The sequence below is a fragment of the Aythya marila genome (assembly GCF_965140915.1).
Source record: "Aythya marila genome assembly, contig: HAP1_HAP1_SCAFFOLD_158, whole genome shotgun sequence".
NCBI lineage: Eukaryota > Metazoa > Chordata > Aves > Anseriformes > Anatidae > Aythya > Aythya marila.
The window spans coordinates 1685227-1705904 of record NW_028136675.1 but is presented as its reverse complement, the minus strand read 5'-3'; the positions used below and the strand labels follow the sequence as shown (position 1 = coordinate 1705904).

General features: G+C 46.8%; 1 protein-coding gene and 1 long non-coding RNA gene across 2 annotated transcripts; one reads left to right on the top strand and one right to left on the bottom strand.

Annotated features, from left to right (window-relative positions):
• Positions 1–38: 38 nt before the first annotated feature.
• On the top strand, positions 39–4657 carry LOC309891533. The gene is made up of 4 exons (XR_014319528.1): positions 39–175; positions 623–680; positions 1323–1434; positions 4543–4657. It is a non-coding gene; the product is annotated as an uncharacterized lncRNA (long non-coding RNA).
• Positions 4658–12526: 7869 nt separating this feature from the next.
• CARD8 (caspase recruitment domain family member 8) lies at positions 12527–16162 on the bottom strand. Its single transcript, XM_082785957.1, has 3 exons — positions 14885–16162; positions 14139–14270; positions 12527–14055 (listed from the first exon to the last, which is right to left on the bottom strand). Exons 1-3 carry the CDS (start codon positions 15422–15424, stop codon positions 13765–13767), a joined length of 963 nt encoding a protein of 320 aa, XP_082642083.1. The 5' UTR covers positions 15425–16162; the 3' UTR covers positions 12527–13764.
• Between the last annotated feature and the right edge of the window lie 4516 nt (positions 16163–20678).

The window sequence follows — 20678 nt, the reverse complement described above, 5'->3', positions numbered from 1 at the left end:
TTTCCCTCTCTGCTCGTTACAGGCAGTGTGGGAGGCGCGTTTCGGCTACCAAATGGCTCTCTGGATGCAGTCTCCTGCCAGCCGCCTACGTCTTCTTCCTGCTAGCAGAGCAGTCCCGAGGCCTGTTTCACCGTGTTTTCGTCCCTCAGGGAGCGACGAAATGAACTTCGCGAAGGTGTGCCAGGAGCTGGGGCTTTGCAGGGGGTAGTTCTGTGGAAGCGTAGCCACAAGTGCTCTCAGTCCTGGCTGCGCGTTAAAGCAGCGAGCTCTGAGTTATTATATTATATATAAAGCAGCGGTGTTCTTGCAAACATCTGCAGTAAGGTAACTGCAGAGTGCAAAACACGTTCTTTTGAGTAGCATCGCTCCAGTGTCCTAAAGCAGAATAAACGCTGAAATAACACTTCCGAGAGAAATGGCTACTTTGATTTCTCTATTAACGTTTTTTTTCCTATTTGAAATTTTAACAGAATTACCAAAACATAAGGCAGTTTTCTGAAAGCTGGATTTTTGCTAACCTTTTATTTTGCGTAACAGTTTAAAGTAAAATGTTGAAGGTATTTTTAGCATCGTTATTGCCTTGGTTTGCTCAATTCTTGATTGCTTGTTTTGTGACTGCCAGGTATGGCTACTGGTTTTGTACTCAGTACAGCAGAAGCACTTCACTAGGAAACTGGCTGGTAAGTTACTTTTTTGTCATATAGATGAACTGTTTGAAAACAAGCTGATTGTAATCTTGCATAGGCTTCATACTCCAGGCCTTTACTGAATGAAGGCATGTAAGCAGCATTGACTTAGTGCACAGACTACTAATTTTTCACTCCAGTATCACTGGATTTTTTTCTGCTGTACTTTAAGGGTAGATGAGTAAAAGGTATAGGCAAAATTTATAGCTGTATGTTATTTAAATATTTCTTGAAGATTTTTATATCTTTTTCCTGTTTTATATCTTGTTTCAAGTACTTTATACCTCTGAATCGTATGTCAGTGGGACTTTTAAATATAAGCACACAAGTCTGTGTTGTGTGTTTTTGTAGGGTTCTGTGCCATAGCTCACATTTCCCAAGTATGGTGTGGAAGATTGATTACTGAGCAGTCCACTTACTAGTATTTTGACGGCAAAGTGACAGTAGGGGTAATGTAGGCTGGGTTTTAAGAGGCATTTGTATCTATCCTATCCTGAGTTGTAAGACCATAACATTGCATTTAGTAACATCTAGTATACGTAACATTCAAGAACTTAACTGTCTAAATGGGTGTTGACATAAGATGCAATGTTAACAGTAATTTTGCAGTCAAACCTCTATAATTATCTTTGGCAGCTGTAGCAAAACATGAAAGAAATCCTACCTTAAGGCACAGGAGTTCAGTTTCCAGAACAGCTGATGGAACTTCTGCCCACACACTGAAGACAGGAATCAACAATGATTGCAGGTATCCTGTCTTCATAGGAGAGGTGCTCCAGCCCTCTAATCATTTTTGTGAGCCTCCTCTGAACTTGTTCTAATATTTCCATGCCCTTGTGCTGGGGGCCCCAGAGCTTGTGGTGGTTTTACCTTGCTAGGCAGCTAAACTCCACCACAACCGCTCTCTCACTCCCACATCTCAGAAGAGAAAGGGAAGAAGAAAGGAAAAAAAACAACTCACGGGTTAAGATAAGGATAATTTAATTAAAGGGAAAACAATTAAGATAAAATTGTTTTTAAGGGAAAATTAATTGAACTAAAGGGAAAAAGAAGAGGGGACAAAAGAAAAAAAAGTCCATGTGGAAGCAGAGAGAGAGGAAAGAAATTACTCACAAATTAATCACTTCCCATCTATGATTGATTCTTGATCATGTCCCTGAAGCAGGGCCTCCATACACGTAGCTGTTGTTCCGAGACCATACATTTTCATAACAAGAGCCCGCTCCTCCCCACTCCTTCCCCTTTCCCACCTTTTATTGCTGAATGTGACATCATATAGTATGGAATATCCCTTTGGTGGGTTTAGGTGCCCTGGTGATGTCCCCTACCCCCAGCCTGCTGGCTTTTGGGGGGATTGGAGGGAGTCCTGGAGCTGTGCCAGTATTGAACAGCAATAGACACAACACTGGTGTGATACCAGTGCTGTTGTAGCTACAGGTGCAGAGCACAGCCCTGTATGGGCTGCTGCAGGGAACGTTAACTCCATCCCAGTCAGACCCAGCACAGAGCTGACCACAGGGCTCCAGGTGGGGTCTCACGAGAGCAGAGCACAGGGGGAGAATCACCTCCCTTGACCTGCTGGCCACGTTGCTTTTGATGCAGCCCAAGGTACAGTTCGCTTTCTGGGCTACAGGTGCACGTTGCCAGCTCATGCTTAGCTTCTCATCCACCAATGCCCCCAGGTCCTTCTCCTCAGGGCTATTTCAGTCCTTTTTCTGCCCAGCCTGTGTTTGTGTTTGGGATTGCCCTGGCCCAGGGTTCAAGGACAGAGTATTTATTGATGATACAGTGATTTTTTTTTCCATTTTTTCTCCACTCTCCACATTTATTCCAGTTTAGAAGTTTGCATGTGTATTTGCTAGCAAACTTTAAGCTGGACCTGCCAGCGAGTAGTAGGGCCCTTGGGTCTAAGCTGGGGTATCAGGCAGGTGGTGGGGTCTGTGTGCTGGTACTCCCAGGGGGACCCCTGAAAGTGGTGTGCATTGGGGGTGAGTGTGAATGCTACATGTGTGCAGCAAGCACCATACTGGACCAGCCAGTGAGCTGGGGACCTGTGGGGTAGGTCAGGGGCTGGCGACTGCAGGAGTTGTGGGTGGACAGATGGGCCATGCTGATGCTTGGGGACCTGCAAATGTATGCATGTTTTTAAACCCTGAGTGTGTTTGTGTACCTGCACTGATGACTGTCTTCCCCTGCCAGCCAAAGAGAAGGGGACTTGGCTGGCTGTGTGTCTTGTTTTACCCGAGTCCTGCGTGTAGGTGCTGTTGAAGGCAGCTCGTGTGACCAGCCGTGTCACTGTCCTGTGTGTCTCTGGGGCATGTGCTCAGCATTGCTGCTAAGTGAACCCCATGAAGGGGAAAGCGGCAGCTGCATCCCTTACTTTGGGCAGAGACTCCAATTTTTCAACAGTTGGGATGGAAAAAAAAAAAAAGGTGTTTATAGAACATTGGAAGGACAAGAAGCGATGCAAATGGCTCAAACTGCAAGCCTAGTGATGGGATTTGTAACTGATGGGTGGGTAGGGGGAGAGGGAATGAAAAGAGCCACTCACTGCAGTAGGTTGCAACACCTCCTGTAAAGAACAGAGCATTTGCAGCTATCAAATTGATAAATTATATTGGCAGGAGAAAACCTGAGAGAACAAGTCTAAGGCTGAGCTCTTCAGGATTTGTGAGGAATCAGGTAGAAAAGGGAAATGCACCACTGCAAAGGAGTAGCCTCACCTTACAGAGATTTAACTGTGACGGAGCTGAGCAGTAGGGCTGAGTGGTGCAGAGGACATTGCTGAGTGCTGGGGAACAAACATCACAACTCTGCAAGTAAGGTGCTCACGGGGACTGTACATCCCTCTTTACACAAACACACATCCCTCTTGCAAATGAAAGGTGACTGGACAGGACAGCCCAGGGTCAGTGTGATTGCCAGTGGCACAAGAGGTGCTTGTCCCCAAGGATGATAAAATAAACTCCTAACCAAGGAGATACATTATTTTTTCCTCCCCTAAAATTCCCCTTCTAGAGATCCTTAAAGACTGCCCATGAGAATGACAACCTTTTGAGCAGAGGGATGGGCCAGGTGACAGTTTCAGTGCTGTCCTACAGAGCTCTCACCCACGCCCCAATATCAGCCCTAAAAGCATCCACAGCAGCAACACTTAGGGTGTGTGTTTGGGGGGTCAGTGCAGGGGAAGGGGCTGAGATAACATTCCGACCCCTCTGCCAGAGAGCCAGAGATATCAGGCTCATTCACCAGAGCAGCATGAGCACTGCTTAAAATGTTAATTCTGCACACCCTCTGAATTTGCTACGCAGCCCACGCTGGCTGAGATTAGATGCAGTACAACTCCCTGGGAGGCAGGAAGCCCCTGCAGGGAGCTTGGGAATTGCTTGTCTATCTTTTTTTTTTTTTTCCCCTCCCCGGAATGCTGCTGTCACTTGTACAGCCCTTCTCCTTCCTCTGGCTGCCGGCCTGCATAGGAATGCAGGCAAGTCCCTGCACACTCCTGACATCTCCACTTGCTGAGCCTGCTAAACCTTTTGTAATGTTCAATCTGCTCATTGACCTGAGGACAAAGGAAAATGTACAGCACTAGCCTGCACCCCACAGTGGTCTTGGAAGTAACTGTAAATCCCCCATAACCATGGGCAAAGAGACCTCTCCACCAACACGTGCCATGTGACACACCTCTAAATCCAGTTTGTGATTCACAGGCCAGTTATTCTTGTGGCAAGGAAGGGGAAACTGGGGGGGGAAGGGTTAGACTGGGGTGTGTAGAAAGGGTTACCTGCTGTGCCCTGCCCTAATGAGTTACCTGTTCTCCTACAAGCTTGATACTGATTGCTTTGTGTCTGCCTAGAGCTGCAAACTAGGGCCTGAGCACTCTCCTGGAATGCACTAGGAGCAGCAATCACCAAAAGTCCTGATTTGAGGAAACTTCAACCTAGGAGATGAGAAAGTCCTTTTTGTCTCCTGAGGCCTGGAGCCAATCTAACGCTTGCACCTCGCCTGCCAGAAGCCGTGCTGTGCATGGCAATGAAGGTCAGGATGGTTCTAATGATGTGTTCAGATGTGTTTTGTTGTAAATTATCTATTAGCTGCTGCAAAATGTAATGGGGGGGCTTTCATTTCTCTAGTGGAGGATGGGGGTCTTATGATCTTGACAAAGCTTTAGTAAAACTGTGTAAATCTGTCCATGGGTCCTGTTTCTTTCATGGTCGTGGAACATCCCAAGTCAGTTTTGTGACAGAATTTGGCTCCCCAGGTGGGACTGCACTGACTGTTTGCATCCAGAGTCTCCGGGGATGGTCTGGGCTGTGAACTGGGTAAAAATCACCTGGTTTATGTCTCTAACAGATGTGGTGGTGGTAAGATAAAACTGTAAATTCACAGAAATCTTGCAGAGTGGTTGTGTGTTAAAATTGTAATTCCACATAAATCCTGAAACTTAGAAATTGGACAAGATATAGTGAGTGATTGATGCTCCACTAGCAGAAGTTTTGGAAAATTGGAATAAAATTGGTGGCATCTATAGGTTGTCTTAAAAAAAAAAGGTAGTGGAATTTTGTCAGACACCTTGGCCTGCTATGACTGCATTAGGGACTGCAGACTAAGGGTGGCCAGGAGTTGGCTGTTTTAGCATAGATTGCCTAAGGTTGTTGTGATTATTACTGCAGGACCAATCCCCTGCCCTGGTATGTTTGGGCAATTTGGAGAACTGAATTGCCCAAACAAAGTGGTCAATTTAAATAAAATGAGTCATAGGGTGATAGAAAAAAGGCGTCAACTTACAGTGTTTTGTCTATGCAAGTTCAAGCAACTGCTGCTAGTGGTGAAGGTGTTTCTGCTGTGCTGCTGTTGCCTCTGGATCCCTCCTCTCTTGCTCTCTTGTTTTGCGTCCCTGGCTGTTCATCCTGCCCTGCCAGCTCTGCTAAAGGAATCACAGAATCACAGAATTTCTAGGTTGGAAGAGACCTCAAGATCATCGAGTCTAACCTCTGACCTAACACTAACAGTCCCCACTAAACCATATCCCTAAGCTGAGGTTGTTTTCCCTTTGCCTGCCATCTTCCTTTCACCCTCCCTAGAGGCTGCATTGGCATTGTCTTTGGTGCAGGTGCCTTTTAGTGCTGCGCTGGGTTAGTAACTGCAACAGAGGCAGCAGGAGAAGGAATGGCAAATTGGACAAAGGTAAGAGGTGGTCAGCAAGGATCAGAGTACACCCCTCTGCTTCCAAATGAGGTTGGAGAAACAGCTGTGAATATTTGGGGAAATAGATCCTGAAACAGGCCCTTGGTTGTCTTATTGTTGGTAGATCAAGCAACGCCAGATAACAAGAAATATTTTACTAAATATACCCCAGGATGGCAAGGTAGAACAATAGAAGTAATGAGCATAACCACATTTGTGTATAATGGGAGAGATGAGGATACGAAAAAGCTAGACAAAAGAGGAAGTAGCAGGAGCAAACAGCAAGCCTTCTGGCAGCCGTAATTGGAAGGGATTTTAAGAGGAGGCAAAGAAATAGTAGAAACCAGAGAAGCAGATATCAGAGTAGAGGCTGAGCGACATTAGAGGATTGCTGCAGTTATTCCAAGCAATCAGAGCACTGGAGAATGCCCAGGAATCTCAAGGAAGGGGACTTAGAATGCAGGTTAGGGAAGCCTGATAGAGCAGGGGACAATGAGAGGAAGATAAGCAAAGATATTTTTAGATCACAAACCCCAGCACTGGGAAATGAAACAGGAATATACCTCCCAGGTGGATCCCAGGAAACGATAATAGATACAAACATTGGAAATAAGGTTATTCATGTTTACTTGATACCAGGACAACTTATTCCACAGTAACCGATGTCCCAGTGGGCTCAGATGTAACAGGAAATGTAAATGTCATAGGTGCAGAAGGAAAGCAGGGAACTGTTTCAAAGATAGAAGATGTGATGGGCCTGCTATTAGTAGACCAATTCTTTTTGGTATTAGAATCAGCGCCTACAAATTTATTAGGGTGGTACTTATTCTGTAAATTGTGAGCAGAATTGGTATGTGATCACTCAAGGTATAACTGTAAAACTTCCAGTAGAAGATGTTCCAACAATAATGTTTATGTTCTGGCAGAAAATAAACAAAATCCCTGAGGAGCTGAAAGGCATACCAACATCTTTGTGGGCATGGAGTTCAACGGGTATGGGGCTACTAAAATCAGCAGCCCCAGTTACATTGAAAACTAAAGGAGGAAACTTCCCCCCTTAAAGCAATACACATTCCCACAAGAGGCTAAAGATGGAATAAGGCTGACATGTGAAGAGTTGTTGAAGAAGGGAATTTTAACCCCTTGTAAATTTCCTTGTAAAACAGCATTATTGCCAATAAAGAAGCCCAAACGTGCCCCAGAAGGAAAGCTGGTTTTTAGATATGTACAATGATTTTCCAGGCAATGGATAAGAGCATATGGGAAAATAGCTGAACCATTTGTGGCCTGCACAAAAGCAGATGACTGAAATGGACTTCAGATTTGGAGAAAGCTTTCATAATCCTGTAGAAAGTTTTGATGTCAGCACCCACACTCAAGATGCCAAATTACAGTAAGCCGTTCCATTTACTTGTGCATGAAAGGAAAGGAATGTCCTCTGGGTCTTGGCTCACACTTTGGGAGGGCGGATGTACCCAGTGGCTTACTGTCAGCCCAGTTGGACCCAGTTTTTAAAGGCATGGCAGGAAGCATTGGAACAATAGCCTCAGCAGCACTGATAGTAGAAAAACGTCAGAAGATTATGTTAGGACTCTAAACACCCTACGTGGTGTTGAATTGATGTTAACTAAATGTGCTTCTTTATCTATATGAGTTTTCAGAGACTCCACAAGTATGAACTGCTGTTGATGACAGTAGATAACAGTCTCTTGAGAAGATGCAAATCCTTGGACCTGGCAACCTTGTTACCATTGGTGGATGAAGGGGAACCACATCATGGCTGCATAGAGGTAACCTAGAATCAAGAAAAGATGACCTTTTCTTGATCTGTAAGACCAAGGTGAGCTCTTTCTTGATCTTGACAGACATTTCAGATCCTTAGAGACCTTAGCCTGCCAGCTCCAGACTGGACTCTATCTGTAGATGGATTATCTTACTACCTGGAAAGAAGGTAAGGAACGGGGTATGGCACCGTGACCCAGAACAGATTGCTAACAGCAGAGCGTATTTCTCCTAAACACAATGCTCAAGCAGTTAATAACCCTGACATAAATCTGCAGGGAAGCAGAATGGTAAAAAGTGACCATCCATGTGTAGTAGAAATATGCTTTTGATATCTTCCATGCTGCAGGACAGCTGTGGAAACAGAGGTTTCATGACCTCTAGTGGCAGACAGATAGTAAATGCTGAATAGATTGAGAATTTGTTAGCAGCTATTAACCTTCCACTTTGAAGAGATCAGTGTGATGCATCAGACAACCCACAATAAAGAAAAGACTGATTTATAAAAAGTAAGCACCAATGCAAACACTAGAGCCAAAGCAATAGCAAGACAGCCTTTGGGAAAAAATCATATATCAGGAGACTCTTCCTAATTTGCTAATTTTATATGAACAAATAGCAAAAGAAGAAATAGAGGAATGGAAAAGACTGGGTGCACAGATAGATAAAAGAAGAAGTAAATCAGGTTTACCAATTTTGGCCAAAAGGTACTTGATTACAATGGCAAAAATCCATCACCAACTAAATCATTTTGGACATACAGCATTGGCAAAGACAATTCTGAAAGGACTGGTGTGCCTCAGGAATTTATGTTGCAGCAAAACAGGTGACTAAAATTTGCCCAGTTTCTCAGGTATACAGTTTGAAGGTGGACAAGGAGGAAAAGACTCTTGGAGACAAACCATGGGCTACTTTCCTGTTCCAAAACCTGCAAGTAGATTATACAATGTTGAAAACACATTATGTGCATGTCAAAGGGATACAAATATATGTTAGTAATTATTGACTAGTCAGGTGTTGCAAATAGATTTTTACACAACTTTGATTTAGCAACAATCTAAGATTTATTAATACTTTTTATGGTAAGTCACAATATTAGATTGTATTATTCTTAATAGCACTTAATGTGCATTTAATCATCAGCCAATTTAACACAATAATTCAAAGGAATTTGCTACAATTGAAACTGTGACTTGGCTAACGGTTTGAGAATGGCAAGGTTCATATGAGACTTACTGCAGGGTATTGGGAGGGGGAGGTCTAAAGTCAGTTTTGTGCATACAATCTTCCTCCATTTTTGGTAAATTACTCACTCTTCTCCCTCATTGGCCTTTGTCTGCAGGTGAGCCTTGACACTCAAGGCGTCAGCCCTGAGAGACACCCCACCTCAGAAGTGTCCCAGCTTAGGGACACTGAGGGTCACAGCCTGCTGTGATCCCTGGAGAGCTCCATAATTTCTCCACGGGGAATTTCAATGGGTACCTGCTTTAAGACAGTACCCCCTTTGTTCATGGTTATGGCTTTGAGCATGCACTTGGTGCTCCGATATTGATGTGCTGTCTGGTTCAAGGAATGGTCGCATCAAGGCCTGCTGTGGCTCATAAACCCAAGGAAGACTTACGTCAAGTGCAGGAGAAAAGCATACCTACCACAATAGGATGCCCCAAAGCAATCACCTTTATGGAATGCAGAGGCAGGCAGTATAATAAGATACTTATTAAAAGATATGGTGATCAGGCTTGGAATTCCAGAAGAGGTTGATTCAAACCAAGGGAGCCATTTCACAGTTCAAGTTTTAAAAAGGTGATGCGAAACATTAGGCATCACGTAACACCCGTATACCCCATATCAACCACCATCATCAAGGACAGTGGAATGAATGAATCAGAGCTTGAAAAATACTGTATTTAATACTTGTGCAGAAACCAATCTGAAGAAGACAATCATTTTAATGCATACAAAGTAGAGGCCAAAAGAGATAAGATTAATGCCAGCTGGAGTATTATTTGGGAGATATTTTCAGATTCCAAATAGATTTTCAGATTCCAAAAATTCTTATGTAGCTGCAAAGACTATCTTATGGGGAGGGGGTGAAAGGTTGACTCAGTATGTGTTTATGATCCACAAGTACATAAAATCTTCACAATACCAAGCTCAACTACAGCAACCACTGTCTTCAGAAGGGAAAATGCAGCCCTATGAACAAGAAGATTACATAAAAAGAAAAATCAGTTAAGCCCAAGGTGGGAACAGCTTTCTTTCAGGGGATATTGTTGACTTCTTTTTCATCAGTACTTGTAAGAGGGAAAAGCACTGGGATGCACTGTTCTCATATGAAATTTGGCAAGGCTGAAGAAGTTAAAGTTCCCTTGAAAATTATATTGAAAAAAAAAAACAAAACACCAAAAAAACACAAACACAACAAGCAAAGAGAAATAGAGTCACAGAATCATAGAATATCCTGAGTTGAAAGGGACCCACCGAGGATCATCCAGTCCAATGCCTGGCACTACACAGGTCCACCCAAAAATTCAGTGCACAGTCCAAACGCTTTTTAAACTCCAACAGGCTTGGTGCAGTGACCATGCCCCTGGGGAACCTGTTCCAGTGCGCGACAACCCTCTCAGTTAAGAACCTTTTCCTGATACCCAGCCTGAATCTCTTCTGTTGCAGCTTGACACCATTCCTGCGGGTCCTATCACTGGTCACTAAAGCGAATAGATCAGTATTGCTTTCCAGCATCTCATCTCCCAGTCTGTACATATAGCCCCATCCCAGTTGCCCCAACCCTTTGCCCCATCCCAGTTGCAGATCCAGCAGTTGCTCTTGTTAAACTTCATGCAGCTGGTGGTTGCCCAACTCTCCAGTCTGTCCAAATCCCTCTGCAAGGCCTTTCCACCCTCAACAAAGTCAAAAACACTGTCCAGTTTAGTATCATCAGAAAATTTACTCAAAACACCTTCTAGTCCTGTATCCAAATTGTTTATAAAAGCACTGAAAAGAACTGGCCATAAAATGTAGCCCTGGGGGATCCCACTGGTGACTCACTGCCCGCCTGATGTGGACCCATTTAGCACAACCCTTTGAGCCCTACCAGTCAGTCAATTGCTCACCCATCATATGATGTTTTTTCTTTTAGCTGTATGCTGGACATTTTGTCCAGTAGGATCCTATGAAAAACTGTGTTGAAAGCTTTACTGAAATCCAAAAAGATTACATCAACTGGGTTCACTTGATCGGCTAGATGGGTGATCTTATCACAAAAAGAAATCAAATTTGTTAAACCAGACCGACCCCTCATGAACCCATGATGACTGGGATCAATGACTGCATTGTCCCCCAGGTGCACTTCAGTAACTCCCGGGATAATCTTCTCCATAATTTTACCAGGCACTGACATGAGACTGACAGGCCTGGAGTTACCAAATAGGTGGTTCAAGATAAGTAAAATAGATCTGTCATTAATTGTAATATTGTTGTGTGTGGCTAACAGACAGAAATGTCAGCCCTGCTTACAGCTCTATGCCATTGATTTAATTATGGCAATACAGGCATAATGCACTTGGATTGCTAAATTCCTGATCATAAACCAAACTCTTGCTCTCCGAAGGACTTGAATTTAAGCCTGCACAGTGTGCCTGGGCTTCACAATACCATTCACTGCAGCAGATATGGGATCTGGAAAAGAGGATTGGAAGAGAAAATAGTAAGGTTGTAGTGCTTAAAATTGAGAAAATTTCCAGTATGTATCTGGAACAAAGCAAATGTCCATAGTTGCCCAGACCAGAAGAAAAACATCACTCTGCATGTTTGTTCCCCAGCTTCTGGGGTTGGGATGGCAGCAGCCAGCCTTGTGTGTAGTTCTGAGTTCTGGTATGGGCCTGCAGAAACTGTGCATACATTGAACCTTCCTGGGCTGGGGGAGCGATGGGTTGTCCCAGGGTAGGACAGAAACCCAGGCCCTGCTGTGCTGGTGTGCCATGGACTCCCCCCCCCCCCCCCCCCCCCGCCCCTAACAATGCTCACCCTCTCCCTATTCTTTTGCATCCCCCACTCCCCTTTTTGGCTTCCCTCTCTCCCTTTTCCTCAGGCACCCCCTGAGGGGGCTGAGGGAGTGGCAGTGAGGGCACTGGATTCAGGGGTGCCAGAGATCTCGGGGTTACCCAGGCTGTGGGAGATGATTGTGGGGGCAGCCCTAAGGCAACAGGGGCCAGTGGGGGTGATTGTTGTCCCAGGGGGGTCTCCTGACAGGAGCTGTCAGTTGTGGGGACACCCAGGAGCCATCCCAATGCCTGAGCCCCCTGGTTCCTCAGGGGCAGCTGAGGCAGCCGTGTGGGGTTGGTAGACCTGGGCTCTGCTGGAACAGCACTCAGAGTGCAGGCAGAACACGGAAAGTGACAAACATGGGTGCAAACAGTCTTCTTGTGCTCTAAGGACAATTCTTGGCTCAGAAGCACCATTTCAAGTTGTTTTTTTTTTTTTTTTTTTTTTTTTTTTTTTTTTTTTTTCACACCTGCTGGCTCTGGGGTCAGCTTTTTCCCCATGTGGTGCAGTGCACACTACTTCATCAGTCCCCCTCAGCAGCACTGGCTGCTGGCTCCTCCTGGGGTTCCCCATCTCTCACCCTCCCTGAGTCCTCAAAGTCCTGTGTTCACTTGGAACCACCATCATCCTCAAGTTGGCCCTCACGACCCTTGATCTTTTGGATGAGGTAGGGATTGGTTTCCTTCAGCACATCAAGGAACAGGTCCTTGCAGTTGGTGTCCCAGCTGGGCATGAAGCTGTAGAGGAGGCGCATTTTCTCCTGCGGGGTGCTGTTTGCTCGGATGCAGTTGTACTGCTCATTAGTCAGAACACGCATGTAGAGCCGATCCAGAATGCTGTCGACAAATGGCACACACTGGATCAGCTCCTCTCGGTGTTTCTCCACAAAATGCTGTCCTGGTGCACAGGCTGGAGATGTACAGAAGGGTGAATGGTTGGGTGCTGCTGCCAGCTTGGCAGGAGACAACCCACCAATGTTAATACTGAAGGTCCCGTTACTGCTGTCCCTTGACCCTTAGGGCATAGGTGGCATGGAAAATTAATCCATCTTGTATCTCCCACTTCCACTAAGATTTTGTGCAGGAGAGAGAGATATCCATAACCTCAAAGCAGATCTCATCCTGGTCCTCCTCACCCTAGACAGAATCTATTTCTAGAGATGTGCTTTATAGGCCACAACTCTGAAGTGCTTTGGGGCTTTGATATAATCCTCTGGAGCTGTCGGGGACACCTTGTGTTGGCAGATAGGACAGAGTTGTGTCCAGGGACACTTCCCTCTTGGAGCTAAAGTGGGACCTCCTGGGAGTCTCCTAGGGGACCATCTGGATGAGCAGAGGGACATCATGGAACCCCAGTTCTGCACTGACAGGAGCCAAGATGCACCAGCTCCGAAGACATCTGCATGTAGAACCCTGAGCTGTGGTTCTTTGGTGTTGTAGTGAATCCTGAAGCACTGATGAAGGGGACACGAGTCCACAGATTCTTCTGCATTATGGCCTCATGGCCCTTCCCCTTCTGGCAGTCTGGGCTGTATTAGGGAGAATGAAAACAGTCATGAACTCACCTTTATGTCTGACCTGGAGAACAGAGGATGGCTCATGCTCCAAAAGTGAGGGACCTGCATGGGTGAGCAGCAGAAAGGAAGATCTCAAGTTAGGTGGAAAGCCATGGCTGGCATTCTGTGGAAATAGCTCATGTCCTCATACTGTCCCATTGTCCCTGGCCTGGATATCATACTAGAATCATAGTTATAGCACATCCCGAGATGGAAGGGACCCATAAGGATCATCGAGTCCAACTCCTGTCACCACACAGGTCTGCCCCCATTCTCCCCTGAGATGAGTATGTCTGCTGAAGGGAAATCTGCCACTATGACTGAGGAAACGCTCCTTCCACATTTGATGTCTTCTCCTTGGCCCTCCCTGCCAAAACTCACACACCCCAAAAGATGAACAAACCTGAGCATGTTGGAGTGGAAGAGGTGGCCAGCTGCTTGATGTCACCTGGAGAAGAGACAGAAGGAGAATGGAGAGTAAGTATTGAAGACAGGAGGATGGGACATGCACTATTTGATGTCTGAACATCTGCACCTGAGCATGTCTGCACCATGCTCCCTTCCCAGGCCAGGGGACTGAACACTTGGACATCCTCCAAGCCTGTCAGAACCTGTGACACAGGCCTGCATCCTGCTCTCCCTACCTGCTCTAAGGAGGGTGTCCCAGAGTGGCCTGCAGTCCCTTTTGCCATCCTGGACCACCTTTGTCAAGGTGAGCTGCATTCCTTCCTCCATGTCCTTGGTGTAGATCTCAGTGAAGAGCTGACGTCTGTCCAATGACAGGTAGATGAATTTCAGCTCCTAGCAGAGTCAGGGTAGTGTGTCAGGATGATCCATGAGAACACTATTGTTCACCCTGGTCGTGAGGTATGAGGCTCACTTACTTTGGGGTTTATCTCTGCCCTTGAAGGACTGGATATGCGATACCACCTGTTAAATCTCAGTGGTCGGATGGTGTTGGGAGGTTTGTTCACCAAGACCGAATGTCCATTTCTCTTCTCATCCTCATCCACTGCCTGCAAAATTGTAGCATAGTGACTTGAGAAGTGGTGACGGGAGTGCCAAGAGGGCAGGGAGACAAAGTGCTAGTCTGATTGCTCTGGTAGAACTCAGCTGAGGAGGAAAAGCTACAAGCAGTTTGAAAGAGCAGGATCCCTCTGATGCCTTGTGGGACCCTCTTCAACAGAAGCCTTTCCTCCAGGTGATTTCACCGAATGAACCCAGTCTTTTCCTGATGCTCTTGCTGCACCAGAGTCACAGAGAAGGTGTTGTTTAGTGTCCCCTGAGATAAACTGTCTCTCCAGGCCACCCTCTGATGGCATGTTGTTGCTGCTGCCCCTCACCTCTCCTTAGATGACAGGCACACTGCCTGGACTCTGGGGATTTGTGCCCCAGTGCAAGCAGCTAAAGGTTGGGCCTTGCTTCTGACCACATGGCCAAGGCTGTTTTGTGGTCAAGGGAGAGACGTCCTCCCAGAAGCTGTCTGGTAATGTGTGCCATGGCCAGGGGGAGGAATTGCAGTCTGGAGGCACCTGTCTCTCTTGACTGCATAGAGGATGTGCACAGGTGACCTGGGTGTGTACCCTGGGAACCAACAAACTTGAACGAACAGAATCAGAGTCACACTCACCTTTTCCAGGCCACGATGGTTGGGGATTAGGTAGAGGTGAAAGGTGATGTCTGCAGCACTTAAGACCTGATAGAGGAGTACAAGGGAATGGACGGGGATGAATGGCAATATGTCAGAAAGCACTATGACACCCATGGGGGAAAAGCTGGGGTCCTGCAGCACAGCATGGAATGGCTTCACCCTTGTAGGCTTCTCCAGGAGTAGGTTCCCATCAACAACGTGGGCAATTTGCATCCAGAAAGTGTTTTGCTTCCCCTCTGTCAATGGACAAAATATGTTACAGATTGGCTTGCCCCACCAGGGCAGCCAGCCAGCAAGTGGGTGTGTGCTCCTGTAGGGCCTTTGCTGTCTCACCCACCAAGCCATCATCTTTGCCACAGTACCTCCAAGACACAGGAAGTGTGGGATATAAATGGCCTCTACAGTGCCTGGTGGGGCATGGATGTCGAACACGGGGCCAACCTCCATCCATACAGGGGGGATCCCTGAAGCCAGGTGACGCTCCCAGAAGGAGTACTTGTACTCAATGCTGGTGGCCATCCTCACCAGGAACTCAAGGTCTGTCTCGACACAGCGGAACAGACCAGCCCGAGGAAAATGAGCTCTGCAGAGTGGTGGAATGAGAGGAGAAAGGAACTGTCAAGTTAAACACCAGGCTGTGGGATCACCCTGCCCTTTTCCTTGGAGTGTCCTGCTTTGAGGCTTTCCTCAGCACAACTGCCCGATGTGTAAAGACATGGCAGGGATCTGCCCTGTAAAAGCACCTATGTCTCTCTGTTGCATGGATGTCTTCCTCTGTTGGAGACTTTCCTGGCCTAGAGATCTTTGATTGGTATGAATCAATCCCTTCCACCTCCAGTAAGAACTGGCCCATGCTTGTAACTGTTTGTGCAGGGCAGAATGGAACACACTCAGCCACCAGGTGCTTACCTGTATATCTCCTTCTTCCCTCGTTTGTCCCCAATAATCTCTGGCTTCATTTCTTCTGCCCAGTCCTGAACAAGAATCACAGAATCACAGGGTGTTCAAGGTTGGAAGGGACCTCAGGAGGTCATCTAATACTGTTTCCCACAGCATTCTCTTGGAGAAATGGGCTGCCCATAGCTTAAATGGGTGTACACTTCTCTGGGTAAAAAAATGTCTGGGTGGTTGGGCCCAAAGGGTTGTTGTGAGTGGAGTTAAACCTGGTGGGCAGAGGGCCACAAGTGGTGTTCCCCAGGGCTCAGTACCAGGGCCACTTTTGTTTAAGACTTTTATCAATTATCTTGTTGAGGGGATGGAGTGCACCCTCAGTGAGTTTGCCGCTGACACCAAGTTGGGTAGGAGTGCTGAATCTGCCTGAGGGTAGGAAAGGTTTGCAGAGGGATGACATTCAACAATGGTAAGTGCAGGGTCCTGCACTTGGGCCACAGCAACCCCATACAGTGGTATAGGCTTGGGGAAGAGTGTCTGGAAAGCTGCCCAGAAGAAAAGCTGAAGGAATAAGCAAGAAGGGTGGTTAGGCATTGGAACAGGCTGCCCAGGGAGGTGGTGGAGTTGCTGTCCCTGGAGCTATTTAAGAGGTGTGTGGATGTGGCACTTAGGGACATGGTTTAGTGGTGGACGTGGTAGTGTTAGGTGGATGGTTGGACTTCCTGATCTTAAAGGTCTTTTACAACCTAAACTATTCTACAGTCTGGTCCAAAACCCCTGTTCAAGCAGGCCCACCTAGAGCAGGTTGCCCAGCACCATGTCCAGAGAGTTTTTGAAGATCTCCAGGGAAGAAGACTTCACAACCTCTCTTGGGAGCCTGTCAGCACTCTCAGGCTTTCCTCATAGAAGTGCTCCAGGCCTTTTGTCATCTCCATGTCCCTGTGTGGGACTCTCTCCCATAGTTCCGTGGTGCTCTTTCTTGTACTGGGGAAGCTCTGTGCAATAGTACAGCCAGTTGTGTGTCATCTACAAACTTGGTGATGGTATGCTCTGTCCCATTATCCAGATCATTAATAAAGATATTAAACAGGACAGCACCCAGCACAGATCCCTGATGTACACCACTAGTTACTGGACTACAACTAGACCTTGTGCTACTGACCACTACCCTCTGGGCCCAGGTGTTCAGAGAATTTTGAATCCGCCTCACTGTTTGCCCACCCTGCCATCCATAAACAGCTTCTTTATGAGGATATCAATAGAGGACAATGTCAGAGCTGTGGATATTATCTTACTGAAGTCCAGGAAGGCAATGTCCATAGCTCATCCATTAGGCTGGTGGATCAAAGAGCATGTGCTGGTCTTGGCCCTATGGGCTTCCTCCTGGGTGCTTCTCTGGCTCTGACTCAGGGCCTCAGGCTCAGAAAATGCATCAGGCTTTTGTCCCACATGAAATGAGTCAAAGAGCTCATTAGGATTGTATCCAGATGCACTGAAGTGACTGGAAATGAATCCCCCTTTTCACTTCCCTTTGCTGGTCAACACCAGAGATGGATGTGTACAAGGGTAGCCTGGGAAACCACAATAGCATGAGCAGGCAGAGATGTGCAGACCCTGAGCCCAGCTGCTGGATGTCTTCATGCACTCACATGCTGCCCTTGGAGAGGAGCTCCAAGAAGCTTTTGTAGCCAAGGTGAGGACAGGAGTAAAGAGAACTCAGTACTGCCTTACCTCTTCAGTGCGACATGACATGCAGATGGCACCTGAACGTGTGTTGCTGCCCGAACTGGGACTGGTGCTCTTATCAATGTCTCCAAAGAGTGGTAACATGGACACTGCTGCCCCATGGACGCTGCTGCCCTCGTCCGACCAGTCTATCTTTTTAGAGGGCAAGTCCGCAGCTCTAGCTGTCAAGTAACAAGGAAGTGAGCATCCTTTCTCCCTAAGGCCTCAGGAGCTGTGATGGCCTCCCCAACTCCTGAGGTCTTGTAGGAACTTGAGCCTGAATGCTCCAGAGGAGCTGTCCCAGTCCAGAACCCACCTTTACATTTTCCCCTAAACCCCTTGAGATCCTTCCTCTGCCTGCCCTGTGGGTCTATTCATGAAGGTTGAAGCCAAGAGATCCCAGCTGACATTTAAGCCCCACATTTCTTGCTCAGCAGCAGGAGGCCTGAGGAATGGCCTCATCCCATCCTCCCTGTACTTCCATTTCCCAACAGATCCCTTAAAAAAGATGGCTTGGGGAACAGCAAGCAGAAATGCAGCTGAGCTGTAGAAGACACTCGCCACTGCCTGGAATAGCGACATGCTGTATCATGTCGCTCAGCACATAGTATGAAGGAGGAAACCAAAAGCCAAGGACTGTCTGGATCTTTAGACATTTTAAGTAGCATGACTACATAGAATTTGAATTCATGTAGCTGCTGCTCTGGGTAACTCTCCATTCTGCACACAGCTCTTAGGTATTTGGCTGCAGTGTGGATTTAATTTTGTTTTATCAGTTGTGATAATACACTTGCCAGGAATGTTTCTGACTTTCTTATCCTGAATGGTACTGGGAAGAGAACTGGAGTGAAGTCAGTGGAACCCTCACTGCTGTGCGGCATAGCCACATGGAAGCTCCCTTTGTGCTATTCCCTGATTATGGTTGCAAGATACTTTGCTGCCTTTGCTTGTAAACTTTGAGTTTTGAGTGGCTACCCAAAGTGGAGCTGTGATCATGACCCACCTTGCTCCAGCTGAGGCAAATTTGCCTCTCTCTCCAGCACTGAGAAGGAAGGCAGACTTGCATCCCTCCCTTCCACTGTCCAGGACAGGTCTGAGCTTGGCTGAAGGGAGACATTCCCTGTATTGCATTTCCTCACAAGGATCATGATTTACATTACCTAAGTTCAGCCATAAGCTCTTTGGGTGTTTCGTAGATTCTCATCTCAGAAGTGGAGAGATTGTTCCCTCCAAAGCTTAGTCTGTACTAGACCAGGTCCCTGCCCAGGATGCACAGGGGAAAGGTGGAAATTCAAAGCCAGCTGTGCTTTTGGAAGGGTATGTCTTGAGGGATGGAGGGGACTTTGGGAAGGTGCTGTATTCAGAAAATAAGGAGCTAATAACGCTGATCAGTAAAGAGTACACTCAGCACTTACCGCACTGACGTTTAAGGCCAGACGCCTGGAGAACTGCAGGAGAGAGGAGTCAGTGGTGAGGTACAGAAAGCAGGGTGACCTGATTGCTTCGAGGGCTTGGGAAAGGCTGCTTGGAGTAGAGCAAAGGAGAGACAGCTTCTAAGGAAAGAGATGCAGATGAGCAACAAGAGGAGGTACTTGCTCTGGAGTGGGAAAGCAGCACCTTCCACACTGTCCAGCGCATAGCTCCAGGATGGGGACCACAGGCCAAGGACTGCCTGGATCCTCACCCATCTTGAACATTATTATTGTACCAAATGGGACAGGAGGGGACTTTGGAAGGGTGATGTATTCAGAAAACAAGGGAATGATGATGTTGAGCAGTTCAGAGTTCACCCAACACTTACCAGCCTCACCCAGAATGTCAGACTGTGCCCAGGGACCTGCAGGAGAGAGGAGTCAGTGGTCAGGTGCAGAAAGCAGAGTGACTTGATTGCCTTGAGCGCTTCGGAAAGGCTGCTTGGAGCAGAACAAAGGAGAGGCAGTAAAAGAAATGTAGCTAAGCAGCAGGAGGAGGTATTTGCTATGGTGTGGGGGAGCAGCATCTTCCAGCACTGTTCAACACATAGCTCAAGGATGGGAACCAAAGGCCAAGGACTGGATCTTTACCTATCTCTGACTTAATTAACGCACCAAATGAGGTAGGGTGGACTTTTGAAGGGTGATGCATTCAGAAAATAAGGGCATGAAGGTGCAGAGCAATTCAGAGCTCACTTTGTCTTTCTGCAATGTGTTCCCAAAGATCTGCAGGAGAGGGGAGTCAGTGGTGAGGTACAGAAAGCAGGGTGACCTGATTGTTTCAAGGGCTTGGGAAAGGACTCTTGGAGCAGAGAAAAAGAGAGACATCTTCTAAGGAAGAAAATGCAGCTGAGCAACATGAGGAGGTACATGCTCTGATGTGGGACAGCAGCACCTTCCAGCACTGTCCAGCACATAGCTCCAGGATGGGGACCACAGGCCAAAGACTGCCTGGATCCGCAACCATCTTAAAATGCATTAGAGCACCAAATGGGACAGGAGGTGGCTTTGGGAGGTTGATGCATTCAGAAAACAATGGCATGAAGGTGCAAAGAAGTTCAGAGCTCACTTTCGTATCTTGCAGTATGTTCCCTGGGACCTGCAAGAGAGAGGAGTCAGTGGTGAGGTACAAAAAGCAGGGTGTCCTGATTGCCTTGAGGACTTGGTAAAGGGCTGTTGGAGCAGGTCAAAGGTGAGACAACTTCTAAGTAAAGAAATGCAGCTGAGCAACAGGAAGAGGTATTGCTAAGGTATGGGAGAGCAGCACCCTCCAGCACTCTCCAGAGCATAGCTCAAGAATGGGGACTGAAGGCCAAGGACTGCTTGGATCCTCAGCCATCTTAAAATGCTTTAGAGTACCAAATGGGACAGGAGGGGACTTTGGAAGGGTGATGCATTCAGAAACCAAGGGAACGATGGTATATATACACACAGCACTTACTCTGTAATATGGCTCTACCTTGTGCCTGGACAGCTGCAGGACAAAGGAGACAGAGAAGTGGAAAAAATTAGGGTTAAAGCACTATATCTGCAGTCCTGGAATTCAGCTGGAAGCATGAGTTTTCCTAATGTGTTCTTAATAGCCTCCTCTACTTTTGTCGTTTGACAGTAACTGGCGTGCTGCCACCTCCTATAGAAATGGCTCCTGACCATCCCAAGGACAAAGGTGTTTATATGCAACAGTA

Bases quoted from the DNA above. Each gene is read 5' to 3' on its own strand.
- CARD8 (XM_082785957.1), bottom strand. From the start codon at position 15,424: ATGGCCACCAGCATTGAGTACAAGTACTCCTTCTGGGAGCGTCACCTG. The intron at 14,271-14,884 runs GTGAGTGTGACT...ACAATTTTGCAG, and splicing joins ACCATCGTGGCCTGGAAAAG to GCAGTGGATGAGGATGAGAA. The intron at 14,056-14,138 runs GTAAGTGAGCCT...TGACTCTGCTAG, and splicing joins GGGCAGAGATAAACCCCAAA to GAGCTGAAATTCATCTACCT.